The sequence below is a fragment of the Amphiura filiformis genome, chromosome 20 (assembly GCF_039555335.1).
Source record: "Amphiura filiformis chromosome 20, Afil_fr2py, whole genome shotgun sequence".
In the NCBI taxonomy this organism is placed as follows: Eukaryota; Metazoa; Echinodermata; class Ophiuroidea; order Amphilepidida; family Amphiuridae; genus Amphiura; species Amphiura filiformis.
Window position 1 is genome coordinate 51,238,048 of NC_092647.1, and position 17,270 is coordinate 51,255,317.

At 33.2% G+C, this 17,270-nt stretch overlaps 1 protein-coding gene across 1 annotated transcript in view; it reads left to right on the forward strand.

Moving 5' to 3' along the window:
* LOC140141952 (uncharacterized) overlaps positions 1 to 17,270 on the forward strand; it is a 121,512-nt gene that overhangs the window by 67,681 nt on the left and 36,561 nt on the right. The window contains exon 3 of the mRNA XM_072163846.1: positions 15,523 to 15,795. Coding sequence (XP_072019947.1) covers positions 15,523 to 15,795 — 273 coding nt within the window. The remainder of the gene's footprint in view (positions 1 to 15,522; positions 15,796 to 17,270) is intronic.

Consider the following 17,270-nt stretch of genomic DNA (forward strand, 5'->3'; position numbering starts at 1 on the left):
AGATTCAAGCCAGGTATATCGACTTGATGTGTAACAAGACAAAGACAAGATACAAACGAATGCAGTATGTAAACCATGGTGGTGTACACTGACACTACACTGCTAAAAATCCAAAACCACACGGATACAGAAGAAAACAAAAATACAACTGACGTTTCGAGCAGATGAACTGGCCTTCAAACAACAAATACGTATTGCAGCAAATAATTGAACATATAATTACAAAATTCAATCAGTTGTAAGTAGATTCGATAATTTGTTGTTTATATATTCTTGTTGTCTGTAGATTGTCCCTGCGTGCTGCTCGAAACGTCGGCTAAAAACATTTTTTATTCTCATTCTTTAACACTTTCGTTCAAATAAAAATATTGATAATAAGTATACAAAATTGTAATCAAATTAAATCTTACATTTTACAACGAATTACCCAGGGTTAGAATCGATCAGTCCGGATGTTTCTATGCGCCTCCTATTGGTCCAAACAGCGCGTACGAGTATCTCGTCTACTCGCAAGCGCTGAACCGTGTTATATTGTGTCACACCACACAGCTAAGAACCAATAAGATTGCAGGAACGTTCTTACATGTTTAAGAATTCACATTGTTAATATCGTTGGAGGTGGTCAGTCTCCATTTGATTTTTATGTGCATGTAAATGCCTTACATTGTTGTAGTTAGCAAATTTGTTAAAAGGACCGATGCTTACGATTAAGGAAAATGTTTAAAAGGTTCTTAAATTAATTAATTAATTAATTAATTAATTAATTAATTAATTAATTAATTAATTAATTAATTAATTAATTAATTAATTAAGGAAAATGTTTAAAAGGTTCTTAAATAAATAAATAAATAAATAAATAAATACATTAATTAATTAATTAATTAATTAATTAATTAATTAATTAATTAATTAATTAATTAATTAATTAATTAATTAATTAATAAACGTTTTTTAATAATTAATTAATTAAATTGATTTTGTTGTCGATAAGTATAGTAGTACATGATCAGTTACCTTGTTTGACGGTTTTGGAACACGCACTGAAATGTTCTGCACGAAGTGAATGGAATGTTTCTGTTCCCAAATGAAAACTGGCCAAAAGGAATTTTGGCGCCCTTTTGAAAACAAAAAACACACGAGAATTTATCCTTCTCCACAATTGGTAGCCTTCTGTATTTTAACCTTGTCCATTAGGGGATTAACATATTGTATAATTAGTTAGTATTTACAATATTAAAATTAGTTTTGCTGGGCATTTAAAATTCCATAACGGTATACTTTTAAATACGACTACATCTACATCTGGAAAAAATAGATTCCTCCCATGTCCTGAAAAACTTAATCCTGTTATTCTTGTGATCCTGGAGGTTATCAATAGTACAGTAAAATTTCATCATGTGTGTTTTCAGACTGACGACCTACAAATAGTCCATCGATTGCAACAATGGAACAAATCTTTGGAGAAAATGTAAATAACGTGTCAAATCAAACCGCCCTCAAGCGTAACCTTAATTCAGTTATATAGACATTGTTTTCCTTAAATTTGGCAAAAACTGGAAACCACAACATAGAACATGAATAAAGTATATCTCTTACGGCTCACAAGAATATTAAACTAACTAGAAGAAAACTGGCGAAAAGAAGAAGAGTGACTTTAGTTTGACTGCCAGGTGTGAGTTACTGATGTTCACCATGCACCCGCCACTGGATATGGCGTACTGCTTTTTTTTATTATTATGCATTGAGGATTTATTCATGCAAGTTTGCCAGTCAATTTTCCTGACAGCATACTTGACTAAAAAAAGGGAACATCACCAGGAAAACCCAGTGCTCTTATAAACTAGGACATACATGGAGTTGAATTCAGACAGTGTTTAGCAGCATCTCCGGCAACATGCCAACCCCGCCCCACAAATTTGATTGTGCTGAATTAGGTTGAGTATTATTAACAGTACAAACTATTCCTCGGTGTCCGGTGCAAGTGGGCCCAATGGACCCATATTAACCCCATTACAGGAGATCTTATCTTAATCTAAGTGTATGAGTATATATCGCATGTTATATCCAGATAACAAATTGATCAATTTAAAAGATTTGTTTTGTATAGGAAAGCGTTTAAAAGATAAATCCAATTGTAATATATATTGTTACCATCGTAAACGGTTGGAGACATCATTGTAATTGTTAATGTCATTGCCAGTGGTGACTAAATGTGAACACTGAAGGTGCTGGTTATCTTTTAGGGTAGACAATGACATTAATACATCAAAACAAAAAGAATAAAAAATATCAAGGACATTTTCAAAGAAATATTTTATCATGAAATTATTAAATTTAAAATGTATGTAAATAGCGCCTCAATTTGCAAAAAGAAATTATACAATTTATAGAATGAATTTACTACAGAAAGAGACAAAATAGAAAAAATCAAAAAAATATGAATAGTTGGGAAAAGAATAGATTACTGTTAAACATAGTTTTAAAAAAAATTTATCCAGGTCTGGACTAAAATTATATACTAATATATTTTTGTTTCAGAAATTAGTAAATAATTGCGTCAAACAACCGTGCCATTTGGTTAAAATGTAAATGTCGTTTTAGCAAAGGTCAGCGCGGATGAACAGGGAAGATTGGTAGCTGAGTTTACGTGGGACGAGGTAGCAAATGTGTCCTTAAATAAAAGAAGGAAAGAAAGAAAGAAAGAAAGAAAGAAAGAAAGAAAGAAAGAAAGAAAGAAAGAAAGAAAGAAAGAAAGAAAGAAAGAAAGAAAGAAAGAAAGAAAGAAAGAAAGAAAGAAAGAAAGAAAGAAAGAAAGAAAGAAAGAAAGAAAGAAAAAAAAAAAAAAAAAAGAAAGAAAGAAAGATGCCCATCGCGAAATCTTTATTTCAATAAAGTAATCAAATAACCTTAAACAAAAATAAATTATGAATAAATAAAGAAATAAACAACTTTAACTCATATAACAGATGAATATATTATTAAAATAACTAACTAATTAATTAACTAGCTAGTTAGGTAACTAATACATGCATGTACACATACATAAATAAATTCGCTTTCCTCTTTACGATTGGAATGGCATATTGAATAAAAAATCTACTCACCGAAAAACTAGTTATGACAATTCATAATTCTTCCACCATGTATTGAATACATTAAGAAGATTACACTGTTCAATATATTTAACTAATCAATTATATATTTACTTTTTAGTTATCGAATGACTTGTTTCATCCACTTTGGAATAACCTTTTTTTAGTTTTCATCACCGCGATTCTACTTGGAAAATAAAAATAAACTCTTGCTCGTCATGAATTACTACTGGGAATTTCAAAGGAGTCACGTAAGTCTGTGAACAAAAATACAGCACGATTATGTGCAGTTGGTGAATGTTTACCCCACTTCGACTTAACCATTAATAATATAACAATATCGGCATTGATATTGTTACTAATATGGGCAACGTGTGTAAATGTTGTTGTTTTTTAAATTAAAGTTAATATTGAACTATGAACGTTCACTTAGAGTTTTAATGTGCGGAAATTGTGTAATATGTATGTGTCCCATTTCAGTGATGCCTCATGCATATTGCCCTGTGTAGGATTAGGCCAAGTTCACTTGAGGGCATGAAAACTAGCCTGCCCTCTAAAGTATGATTGGGTTTTTTGCTAAACTGCTAATACTTATTAGAATACATCTAAAGGTCCGTGGAATTTCAAAAGGTATCACTACTGGCGCTAAATTATAATCATCACGAGGAACACTGTTCAGAATACACGGTTAAGTGTATAATCAATTTTAAAAAGTCGTCGATTTAAAGAATGTAAATAAATATTTATTTTTAACAGTGTATATCGATATAGCAATACATCAAGTGTCAACACCTTTATTAAGTAATATGAGCTATCCAAGTTACCCAGTATTCGAGTATGGTATTTCATACTCTGTTATTGATTCGTCAAATTAATGTCACACCCACGCTACAAATGACGAGCTATCGCTTTAATTGTTTCAAATATACACATTTATTAATCGCTCCATCTATAGGAAACTGATATACCTACTTCGATGACGGTCGCATATTATTTGTGGTGTCTCTTGGACATGTCAAATGTTCTTTTTTATTAACTTAGCTATGGTTTTGAAAAATAGCTTGGTATTTGTAACTGTTAGTTTATTCCTATTTTTATTAAACAACACAATAAATGGCCCTTTCAGTAGTATAACTCTGGAGACCCTTAGGTCCGATTTCTCGAAGATTGGCTAGTGGTCAGACTTCCTAAGCCAGAAGGCTAGCCCTGCCAGTGTGGATCCATTTTATTGATTTATCTTTCTAGGTGACATACAATGTGAAATTTTCAGCACGGGTATAGGATTAGTTGGGCTTAAGCCGGATGGCTTAGAAAGCCTGACAACTAGCAATGCTTCGAGAAACCGACCCTTTTCACCGTATATAGTATACAAATATATACTGCCATGAGAGGTTCTGGTTAAAACTATGGGCCCGAGGTGAGATCAATAGTACTATTTTCCTGAGGGGCGCAGCCCCTCAGGAAAATAGTACTAATTGATCTCAACGAGGGCCCATAGTTCTAACCAGAACTTCGAATAAAGGCAGTATATATTTGTTTTATATACTTCATTAATATGTTCTTTGTTCATTGATTGGTTAAAAGAAAATTATTTGACGTTTTGACTCTCCGGCTTCTATCCTGTGTGAACAGCACGACCAATTTAAGCACACAACCTATATTTTACCCTTCAAAAAATCGAATAGGCTAAAATCGGGCTAACCAATTACAGCAGCGCGAAAGCACGCTATGGCAGTTTCGCGTGCGTGAACTGTTCCGTCGCATCGAATGCGCGCACGCGGAAGGCATGGTCAAAAGTACTATTTACGGCTTGGAGGTACTATTTACAGCTCATCCGGGAAGTTGAAAATACTATTTACGGCTTAGAGGTACTATTTACGGATAGGAGCACTGATGGTAGAACTATTTTTGGTCATGTGATCCACTTTTAACCAATCAATGAACAAGAATATATTAATGAAGTATATAATATCTTTTTAAGTACCTTGCTTGTTTTCCATGACCTATATTCAATATTCAATCGATAGAGGCCAAACAATAGACAACACGTTAGAAAAATGCAAATAACATCAAACCCAATTATCATTCAAGCGTAACCTTAATGCACAACATATATACGTTCTCTCGTATTCAACTTGGACATAAACTGGCAACCACAACATGGCCCTAGAACATGAAGTATATTTTTTGCATCCGAAGAATGCGAAATTGGTAAAAGCCCGGCGATGAGAGTGATTTTAATTTTGCCGCCAGTAATGAATAACTATATAAGATATTGCATACATTTTATACCATATGCCTACACTGAGGATTTTTTTCGTGTAATTTTGCCCACAGATTTTACTGATAACATTCTCGATTAAACCAGGGAACATTCGCAGGAAACGTCCAGTGCACTTACAAACTAGGACATACACGGGGTTGAATTCCGACATTGTTTAAACAGCTCTCCGGCAACATGGCAACCCGCCCCACAAATTTGATTATGGTGAATTAGACCGAAATCGTTAACATTCCAAAATATCCCAGGGGTACAGGACAAGTGGGCATAGTGGACGCATATTAGCCTCCTTACAAATGACCGTATGTGGATTATATGAGTCAATATTACATTATTATATCCTGACACATTGCATAATTGAAAATATTCTGAAAGAGTTCAGTTATTTAATAGTTTAACTGGCAAGTCATTCACAAAGTGGCAATTAAACTACAATTATGATATAGAAAATAAACTATCGCGCAGCAACAGAACCTTTTGACCGAGTGGTGTTTACTTATCTTCTGTTAATATGACAGAAAGATAAATATTTAACCGCGATTGACAGAAAGGCATTACTGAAGCCTGTAGCAATTCTTTGTATTGCCTGAAACACTCTCGCATTAGTTTTTTATAAGCAAAATTTGGTCACATTGTCCGTGCTACATAATGACATGGTAAAATTATTGGCCATCGACGTCCAATAAAGGAGTTGTGCAAATAAAATGTGCGGGAAATATTTGATATGTTGCTATACTTTGAAAATGTGACAGAATTTGTCAAGCTATACTATGATTTAGGCGCAACTGGTGTTACTTTTCTCCAAAATTCATATTTACTCTGGTTGGTACTTCATGTACTTAATATTTTAGAAATAAATATGTTTTTAATTTGCATGCATATATAAATGATAGAAAATTGCAAATAACGTGTCAACCCCACTTAAACTTCAAGAGTATACGGACGTTTTTTGTGTGTTTTTTTTATTTTACTTGGGCAAAAAGTGGCAACCACAACGATGGCCCTAGAAAATGAATGAATCATATTCTTGCAACCCGTGAATGTGAAGCTGTAAGAAGATTGGCGAAAACAATAAGAGTGATTTTAATTTGGCTACAAGGTGTGAATAACTCCTTGATACTGCACAAATGTTTTTATCCTACACATTTAAGTTCATTTTGCCAGTCGATATTCCTGATAGTATACTCGAGTAAACAAGAAAACAGGAACAACACAGTGCACTTATAAACCAGGACATACTCAGGGTTGAACTCCGACATTGTTTGAACAGCTCTCCGGCAACATGACAACCCCGCCCCACAAATATGATTATGGTAATTTAGGTTGACTATCGTTAACAGTCTTATCCCTGGGGTCCAGGAGAAGTGGGTACAGTGGACACATTAACCGGAACATTAACCCCATTACATATGTGAAATATATGAGTTAATATGACATGCTATATCCTAACACGTTGCTAGATATTGACAGAGTTCGATTCTTAGATTGACTTGCAAGTCATTCAGAAAGTGACAAATAAACTACAATTAGTCCTACAGAAGTGTTCCCGGTCCCCCTTTTTTTACGATAAGCAACATAAATAAACATTTTCTATTCGGACATTGACTATAGGCAACATGAAGATTGCTCCATTGTATTTCAATATTAGGTACTAGTAGAATCAAAAATGGATGCTATTGTTAAACAAATCCATGAGCTTCTAATGTGAAGGCTTATTTTTCTACTGTCTGCAACCAGTTCCTGTATTGTATATTATATGGAACGCCTCAGCAAAATAAATCCGGTAAGTGTAAAATAATACTCCTTTTGTTTCCGTTAGAATGCAAATTTCGGAAATGGAAGCGACGTTTTCAACATTTTACACATTGTGAATGTGACGTGCCTCTGTGCCTGCTTCTCAGCGTAAAATAAAACCCATCCGACATTATTTACTAAACGGATTTTCGTATAATTTCGTAACAGCACTTGTGTATAAAACTGATACCAGGTACATCTAAGAATACAATTGCGTCATAACGAAACAGTTCGACCGATGACAATCATTTTAATTTGACAGCTTGTTTTAATTTGATTATATTGTTTTTTAAGTTTTTACTGTAGTTGTAAGTCCTTTTTGCTCGTCTCTATAATCAAATTGTATTAACGGATGATCACATGGCTCGTTAAGATAATACCTAGCAAACACACACCGTTTCACAGAAAAGGTTTAAATGTCGGGTTAAATAAAGAGTATTAAAACGTTTTAACAACTTTTCATTAATATTTTTGTAAACTTGGTGCAAAACATGCTTTTGGAATGTTATTTAACTGCTGGCAAAATATTTTGCAAAATACGTTTGCCAAGAATATTTTACAATAACGTTTAAAAATGCATTATTGATCTTGATACAGACTTGACATTAAGTATGGAACATTTCGTCACGAAGTACCAAGGCTAATCTGAAAGGGGTCAGCATAAACGGCACGGGTGAAATATTTGTTCGGGTATGTCGGGAGATGGTGTCAAATAATTTTTGATAGAAAATGTGCTTTCCAAGTCTGTCAAGTCTGTATAACCCGACATTTAAATATTATTAAAACGTTTTGAATAAACGTTTTAAGAACATTTGTGCGTTTGCTGTGATAGTACAGGGTTCACACGATGTAAGTTCCTCCTAAGACAGTTTGATATAATCCAAACACTAAATCGATTAATTCTTAAAGTTTGGAACACAGACTGATTAGTCATGCATCAGGTGAATTGAATATGTTACTACCTTGTTGCTACCCTGTAATATTTCCTGAGAATTACAGTCATATTGGATAATATTTTATGACCAAAAGTTTGTTCATTAATTTGTGTTTGACACCCTTTCCATAAGTAAACGGATTAAAAATGATACATTGATATCGTACGTTATGATATACGTCAATTTTAGGTTCTACACATTTATTACACTCTTATTGCGGTATAAAAATCCTTATCCAGTCTCAAACAATCTTAAACGGGCGCTGGTTACGTGGCCCTCTCTTCTAATAATTGGGTAAAAGCCTTAAATTTTGCACTGTTTTCAACCTTTTAACCAATAAATGCTTAAATGATTTAACCACTTCATGTTTAAGACTTTAAACCATTAGTTGTTTGAAAGGTTTTCAAACGTTTAAAAACGTTTATTGTTTAACATACGATCGATCTGAACAATAAACAGAGCTCTTAATTAAAAGTTGACATTATTTTCAAGTTTTGTGTGGAATGGGAGATAACTTGATACATAATTCTTTTTTATTTTATTTACATAATAGCGAAAAAAATCAAATCCAAAGTAATTCACCAAAAAAATTAAATCCTATAAAAAGATCCATTTTGGGCCTGTAATATCATAAATGGTTAATGCGTACAACTAGCTCGTAACTAAATGAAGTAGTTATACTTCGAAAGGCATAGAACAAACACATTGTGGGTGTTATTTCCTTTCGGTAAAATAAATAGAGGGACATATTTAATATAACTAATATATTGCTTTAATCACAAATGAAACAATAGTGTCACGGAACACATTACATATTGTTGTGAAGCGCAGTTTATTGTTTCAGCTGGTGTATAAGCTACTCATTGCGTGTGACCCGTAAACTTGTCTTTTCTTATAAAGCAACATCGTGTTTGCTCAGCGCTTCAATGATCAAATTGTTTCAGGCATTATGGGAAGAAAGATACTTCGTTTGCTCGGGATATGATATTGAGAGTACAGTTTTGATGCACTGGATTGTTTCGTGATATTTTTAATGAACAGCACAGTATATTGGTCACAAACTAATCGCTTCTTTCAGGCGAGCATATTACAAACTTACTTTAATGGCGCTAAAACACTGAATTTAATCAATCTATTTCTCTTCTAGCGAAGGGACATTATGTAAGGTGTATTATTTGTAAACACACCTTGTGGTTGCCACGTTATGTAATTCCAGCAAAGAATCGTTCCACACTCATAGGCGTAGACCCCGGGGGTGGAGGGATACCCCCCCCCCATATTTTGCTGGGGTGGTCCATAAATTAACCCTTCCCCACTATGTTGACGCATGTATGTGGGTTTCTGACCAAATTAATCACATATTTGGCCATTTTAGCCCTTTCGCGCGAATTATTCCACTTTTGAACACTATGTTTCATCAGCTTATCTTCAATATGGCTTCTCGCGCATTTGTATCATGAACCTATTTTGTCTCCCAAAAGGTGCTGGATTTATTACACTTGAAGAATTTTATTCCAATCCCCATCCCCCATCTCAATAAGAAATTTACGCCACTGACCATGCTTCATGAATGTGAATTACGTGAAAAACGTAAATGCTTCTAAGAGACAAAAACATGAAAGATTTATGAAATCAAATACCTGACACATTAAAAACAATGATCTGATGATTTTCTAATCTTTAATAGTGATTTGCTTAACCAATGGGGAAGCGAAAGTTTAAGACTGTTAAATGTGTACTCCGTAACTTATATACATATTCAATTTCAATTGTAAAGTCGTTTTCTTTGAAGAAAGGATACAGAAAATGAAAATCATTAAATATGAAAATATGTATTGAGTTTGGATTCTTTTTGGAGCTACTTTGGGCGGAAAAGCCATCGTAAAATCAACTAACTAATGAGTGGGGGGGGGGGGGGAGATGAAGATCAACTTATTAAATCAACTTGATAAAAATATTAACACAAAAGAACAAGACAAAATATCAATAGATAGAAGAAACTACATATTGCTATAATCAAACAAAGAAGGATCCCGGGAGAAGGATTCGACATTTTAGAATTGTAAAAATGACTTGGTAAAATGTATAACTGGACAAAACCTGTGATTGATTGAATGTCCTAATGCAGACCGGACGTCAGGATGTAGACCTGCTGGGCGCAATTGCAGCAACACAATTGAGCTATTTGAAATTTATTGAAAAAGCACTAATCCTTTCTTGGTTGCATTTTCAAACAGAAACGTCAAAATAAGATATTGTTTGAAAGATCCATTCCAACGATTTTTGTGTTTAAGGAAATCCTAAAAGCTTCCTGTACTTGGATGTATCATAGAATTTCAATTAACTATAGAAATCTCCTAAGCCAGTAACATAAATCCTTTTGTACTGAGGGAATTCGTGGTGTGATACGATCAAATCGTTTTTAGATTAAGCCACCTAAAGTCGTACTTTCGTAAGTCAATTATTCATCTGATATAGGATTTTTAGGCCATCCTCACTTCCCTTTCCAGAAAAAAAATGTGTTTGCATTTGTAGCCCTAGGGCAATCGATTTATAGTTTACACACAGCAATGGATTGTGCTAAAAACGAATTTAGATTCTGGTGCTGAAATATTACACTTACAGTATTCATGTTGGTTACAAAATAAATTGGCCAAATAGTATACGCTGATGAGTAAAATTCGCAGTCTTTTCGTTCGTCTGAACGTAAAATGTTTACTTGCTGGTTTTAGATGGTTGATCACTTAGCTGGGACTTGGCATGTTGCCATGGTTACGCATATAATGCATCGCGGGTAAGTGTATTATTGGGAACAATGTGGGTTTTTTTACGAATGTAAGTCATATTTTTCAATTTCTCACCATGATCATGAAAGCTAATTGAAGATAACAATTAAAAGATAATAATAATAATAATAATAATAATAATAATAATAATAATAATAATAATAATAATAATAATAATAATAATAATAATAATAATGATAATAATAATAATAATAATAATAACAATAATAATAATAATAATACTAATAATAATAATAATGATAATAATAATAATAATAATAATAATAATAACACCATTATTATTATTAATAATGGTGTTAATTAATAACACTTTGAGCTTTCAGACTTTATGTAACATGGTTCTGTTTTTATCAAATTTATTTTGGGTTTGCGGCGATTTCCTAAACTTCTTCAGCAAGTTCGTCAAAGCTGAAATACACGTGTAATGTACCAGTTCTGAAAATGGGAGGAGCTTGAAAATATAGCTTTTAAAAGTGGGTTCATAAAGTTTGAAACCAAATGTTATAAATTTACAGTACACACATAACTTGCTGGATTTCTGGTTGTCAAATAATCTCACGCTGTTTCATTATGTCCACTGCGCGTATATAGCATCTGAACCCAGAAATCCAAGGGCCATTCAAACGTTCTGAGTACGTACCACTTTAAAGAGCCATAGTTTAAAAGCATCCCACTTTCAAAACTAGTGCATTTACATTCCAGTTCGGACAAACGCTTGTTGGTGTATAAACCCCAATAAATTTGGTCCTACAATACCTCCGAGTAAGTGCTGGGCTAAAAATGGTATTTCTAAAAAGAGCGCGAAGGATGGATCTACGATTAGATTAAGTCGTGGACGTAAACACGCGTGTACGTTTTTATAACGGATAATTATTATAGAATAGAATTGATGCAATGTGAGTTTGAACAGTTCAATAGAGTGAAAGACGAAGAAATAAATAGGTGAAATGTAGAGAGATCGAAGGAAAATATGTTAACACTTGAATCACATACCTATAAGGATAGTATTTGCTTTCACCTGAAATAAAAATGATCACAAGGTCACCTTATCTCAAAAAGATATATAATAAGTTCATTACATCTTTAGGGAATTATTTGTAGATGTCACAATCTTTATTGAGTGCTAGAGAAATAATAGTCTAGCACCTGAAATATGTGAAGGCCCAACCCTGCAGGTCCTTGTTGTAATGACTTCCGTAAACATGCAAAAGGTAGTATCACCATGAGCTATATTGCTGTCAGCTCTTCATTTTCTGTGTAATTGAAATAATTAGTATCCTGCTCGATTTGTGGATTGCCACAGTTGACGTCAATATACGCGCACCAGTGTTGTGAGAATAATGTTGTTATAATTATTTTAATCGAGATCACATTGGCGTTGTCGTCGAGGCGTTGCTTTCATTATCATCATCATCATCATCATCATCATCATCATCATCACCATCTTCATCGTCGTCATCGCCATATCGCATTCGCCATAGTCATCGCATATAACAAATAAGACAAGTTACAAATAATAGTCTACATTTTACATCATCTGAACAGGCTTTGATGAGAACCAGCGTAGAATTAGAAGTAGAAGTATGCACTCGTCAAGCACAACGTTGGTCATTATCATCATGACCATCAATATGTTCATCATCATTGCGTCATCAGTATCATCAGCATCATCATCATCATCATTCAACATAGTCCAATTCTTTGAAACCATTTGAACGGTAACAACATCAACAGCAGCAAAATCTTATAGGGCCATCATCATCATCATCATCATCATCATCATCATCATCATCATCACCATCATCATCATCATCATCATCATCGTCATCACCATCGTCATCATTTTCATCATTCTTAGTGGCAAAATTAGTAGAGTTGCCATCAATTGGATGCCCGCAGAAAGCACAATATAGTCAAATATCTTCGACAAAGTTGACTCGGCGTGGGATTTTTTCATTTTCATGAAATAATAAATGCGTATCACTTGCTGCTAGTTATTGTGCACACTAAAGCACAATAGTCTTTGAGACCATTTGAACAACATAAACAGTAACAACCCTGTTCTATTTGCCGTATTGACATCGTTATCATATTACAGCATCCCTTATCATTTTATAGATTATATTACATTATGTGAACTCAACTCAGCAACAAAAAAGGACATAATTTCCAATCAAAATGAGAAATTACGACTTCACCTACTTCGTTACTTATAATCAAAAATAATAATGATTAATAATAAAGTACCAAATAAAATTATAATACATATTGTACTTGATCAATGAATAATAAAACGATTCCTCCTAACAAGTTTTTACCATACAATGATACACGTTTTAACATGTCTTGGGAAACCAATATCTTCTTATTTTGTTCTTTAAAACAATGTGATAAATATAGGTCATACTTAGTGGGCGTATGACTAGAAATGCCGTAAGAGTCCCTAAAATAACTTATCCGCCAAAAATGATACAAGTCTTTAATATTTTCCACATTAGTGATTCACAATAAGAAGGAGGGTTTGTCCTCCATTTGCATTATCTATGTCGCCACTGTGGTCCCAGCGGGTAGCGCTAATTCGCATAACTAATTACTATTCAAAATATTCAAACTCGTCAAAAGTCTGAATATTATTATAGCGCTGAGCGTGGTAATGCAAATGGCGCTTTGACAGTTGAATTTTTTCATTTCAAAAACAGTTATCGGAAATATAGAACTAAAATGATCATTTGAATAACCCAATTAAACATTTCAAAGTACCTATTTGTTTACGTTGGAGTGATTAAGTGCTTGTAAAATACTGAGATTTTAATCTAGAATATGTACCGATTTGAATACAGACAATTAAGACGAATTAATACTGACAATGGCATACATATAATAATGATAATAGCAACACGTAGTTCTTATTGTGAGTGTTCTAAGACATTATAAGTATGCACTTTCATTTCAACAGGGTGTTGTGGCCTGCGAATGTATGTATTAGTATTTCGTACAACTAATTTCAACACCTTCATTATAATTCTAAAGGGCAAGGTCTCTGAATTGCGAGTGCACCATTTTAAAAAATTAAAAAAAGTCATGGTAGTAGTATTAAGCTCTGTTTTAAAATTTTCCTTTGGCATTTTTAATAAACTGTTGGACAAAATGTCAAGGGCGACATATAGGTATAAGGATATAATTGGGACGCTGTTCGCACATCTTATTTGATTATTTGATTATATCACAAATATTGAATATCAGCAGTTTCAAGATTTGTAGCTTACGATATTTGCACTAATGATGATTAGGATATGCTGACAATATTTTTTTATTGTTATCTTGTTTTAAAGTGTGAAACACAGACTGCGTATTAGGGTAGTGCGTTTTTTCTGACGTAGTTAATTATTTCTACTAAAGAATTTAGTACATTTGTAAAAAGTTCTCAAGTTGATTTGCATGGAATTGAATCCATGTAAATTACTTTTTCAATTTGTGTTCAATATCACCGCATCTAAAGAAATCACTTCTATCATTTCTAATGAAGTATATAAAATCAGCCGAGCCATTTGAACAATGATATGTTATATGTTAATAAAGACAGACAAAAATGGGACAATGAAGACATAACCAAACAAAGAAGACATATTGTTGTAGACAAAAGGGCGAAGGTGAGTTGTCGTTGGAGGCAGTGGCAACTATAGATTATTCTATATGAAGGGTAAAAATATTAAAGCAACAAAGCTATGAAGAATGGTTTACATTGTATTTTGAGTTGTATATAAAGTATCAGGTGTAAGGATAACACGTGGTTAGATCGGGGTAACTTTGATGTATTACATGTTGTTTTCATTGTGATGAAAAAAGTTCCCACTTTTGATATCTTAGTATGCTCTCTATATCAGAAAGAGAATGAAACTTGAAGATCAAAATATTTATTGATTAGTTATTGGAAGGTGGGGATTGTTACAGCATCACATGCCTATGGTGGGTCTCACCAACATCCTCCCTCCCCACTATGGCTATTTAGATGAACGGTCCTACCCCCAAGTAATGTGCTTGGGTAGAACACTAAAATAAGCGCAAAGGATTAATCTATGATTAGTTAAAGTTGTTTGGGCGTTAACAGGAAAAATTGTGGGTGTGGTACATGTCCGCTATGTAATACTAGGGTTAAAGCGCATAATTTTATTTATTTATATTCAATTGTATACAATGGGTGAATATAATACCATGTCATAAAGTATCGCACTGAAAAAGACACTAAAAAGAACACGCAACTTCAATACAACATGAACTTTAAACGACTCATTTACCCCACAGTTATTAAGCTGCAAGAGATTATAAACATAAGAATTTTTCAAACAACAGAATAAGACATCATCCCTAAAGGGGCGTTTATAGCCATAGCGAGCCATATAGACTGTCACTTCAGAAACAATCACGTCATACATATTCACCTGCAGAACGTGTTTTCCTCGCTGACGAAATTGAATCAGTTTTGAACCTGAAGCATTTCAAACTCAGTTACCAAACTTGGGACGCAAACAAAGATCGTGGCTATTGTAGAGACACATAAGTTCTTGTGATTCGATAACGTTTAAACATGGATATGTTTTCTTCTTCCATTACAGGACTTGTGCGGCTTTTGCTACTTATATGCCTTTTGATAGCGCTTGTACATCCAGTATATAGTGATCGACATTGTCAAAATATGTTACCAAAGTTTTGCTTTGTTCATCCTGGAAAGAGAAATTCACAAGGTACAAAGGCAATAGACAGAAACCAAATAGGAGAAGCCGGGTTAGAACAGGGAACCATGCAACTTTCAAATAGTGATTCCTCGCCGTCACTCAGTAAAATGGAAGCTATTATTGCACTTCTTATGGGGCCTCTAAACAATGATGGTAAGTACAACTCTTAAATTTGCATATTTCGTAATTATGTGATGCGATCAAGCAAAATTAGTCGGAACTCGGATATATAAGCTTTTGCAAATCTAAATTTTGCAGAAAACTTCATCGAAATTGAACGACCAGTTCCAAAGATATGAGCAATTAAAGAGTTTCCAAAACAACAGGAAACAAAAGGAAATATTTCCTTTGTATGGTTATATCTCAAAATCAATATTTCCGAGTTCCGACTGATTTTGCTTGATCGCATCACATATTATAATTCATTGCATTTGACTTAACTTAAGGTACACATAGGATCGCGTTGAACGTAAAAATGTTTGTCTCTATTTTCGCTTTCTTTTAAAGTAACAAAGATAAGTATACAAAAGTATATAGTTTAGAACTCAACTGAATATTTGAAATTTTGAAGCAATTAGCCGTTTTTGGAGTTTGTCCAAAAACGCAATTTTTTCTATCCATTATGCTTTGTATCACATCTACCTTGACGCTTACATTTCCAATGATTATATTAATTTGGTGACAACATTCTACTTACTATTCTCTAATTTTAATAATATTTGATTCTCAATCTAGTTTTATTGTAAAAAATGCAAAATTGCTATATTTTGTCATTATTCTGTCATTACTTTGAAAAATAAGCTCCTTTATAATAACTGAAAAAGTAGTAAAATAGTTTTTCATAATGAACAATAATATTCAATTTGTATTATGTAGAAAATTATATAAGAATTGCTAGTTTGCGGAAAAATCTGGTTTTTGGAGATTCTTTTCTTCAAACTTGATACGTACATGTATTTTTTCTCAAATATTTTGAATCATTTCTGTATCATTTTCTTTCAACAACATGTTTAAAAAAATCCCACTACTCGTGATCCTGCGAAACTATACAATGAAATACTTGTGGGGGGTTTGTAATCTTCACAATCAATTCATAGAAACGGATGTTATGGAGTTATGGTGTAACATTTAGCTGATGTCGTCATTATATCTAAACGTCCCATGGGAAAATAAGGATCATAAATAAACAGTATGATCTTTTTGATATGCAGGGAATAATATATTATATAACGGTAACAAAAATTGGGAGAAGAATAACCACCCATAATCGCCATATTCCCAAATTAGAACAAGAAGTAGCAAGTTTTTCCTGCAACGTAGTCTTAAATATTTCCAATGTTTTAGCCCTTTTAAAATACGGCTAACGTATTTCTAATTACGCTTCTTTGTCATTTGAACAATAATAAGCTGTCAAAATATTGCCTAAAATTAATTGTTAATCCTAGTATCAAATCGAAATTCCATTTTGAAGATAATGCCTATCAGAGTGTACTATATAAACAGTTAAGCATTGACATTGTACAATGCTTACTCGTTAAACATTTATTCTTATTGTCACTTTAATAGCCGTTAGCTTAATGGTATTATAATTATTGTATTTTGTTTACCACTGATTAGGTATAAGAGTC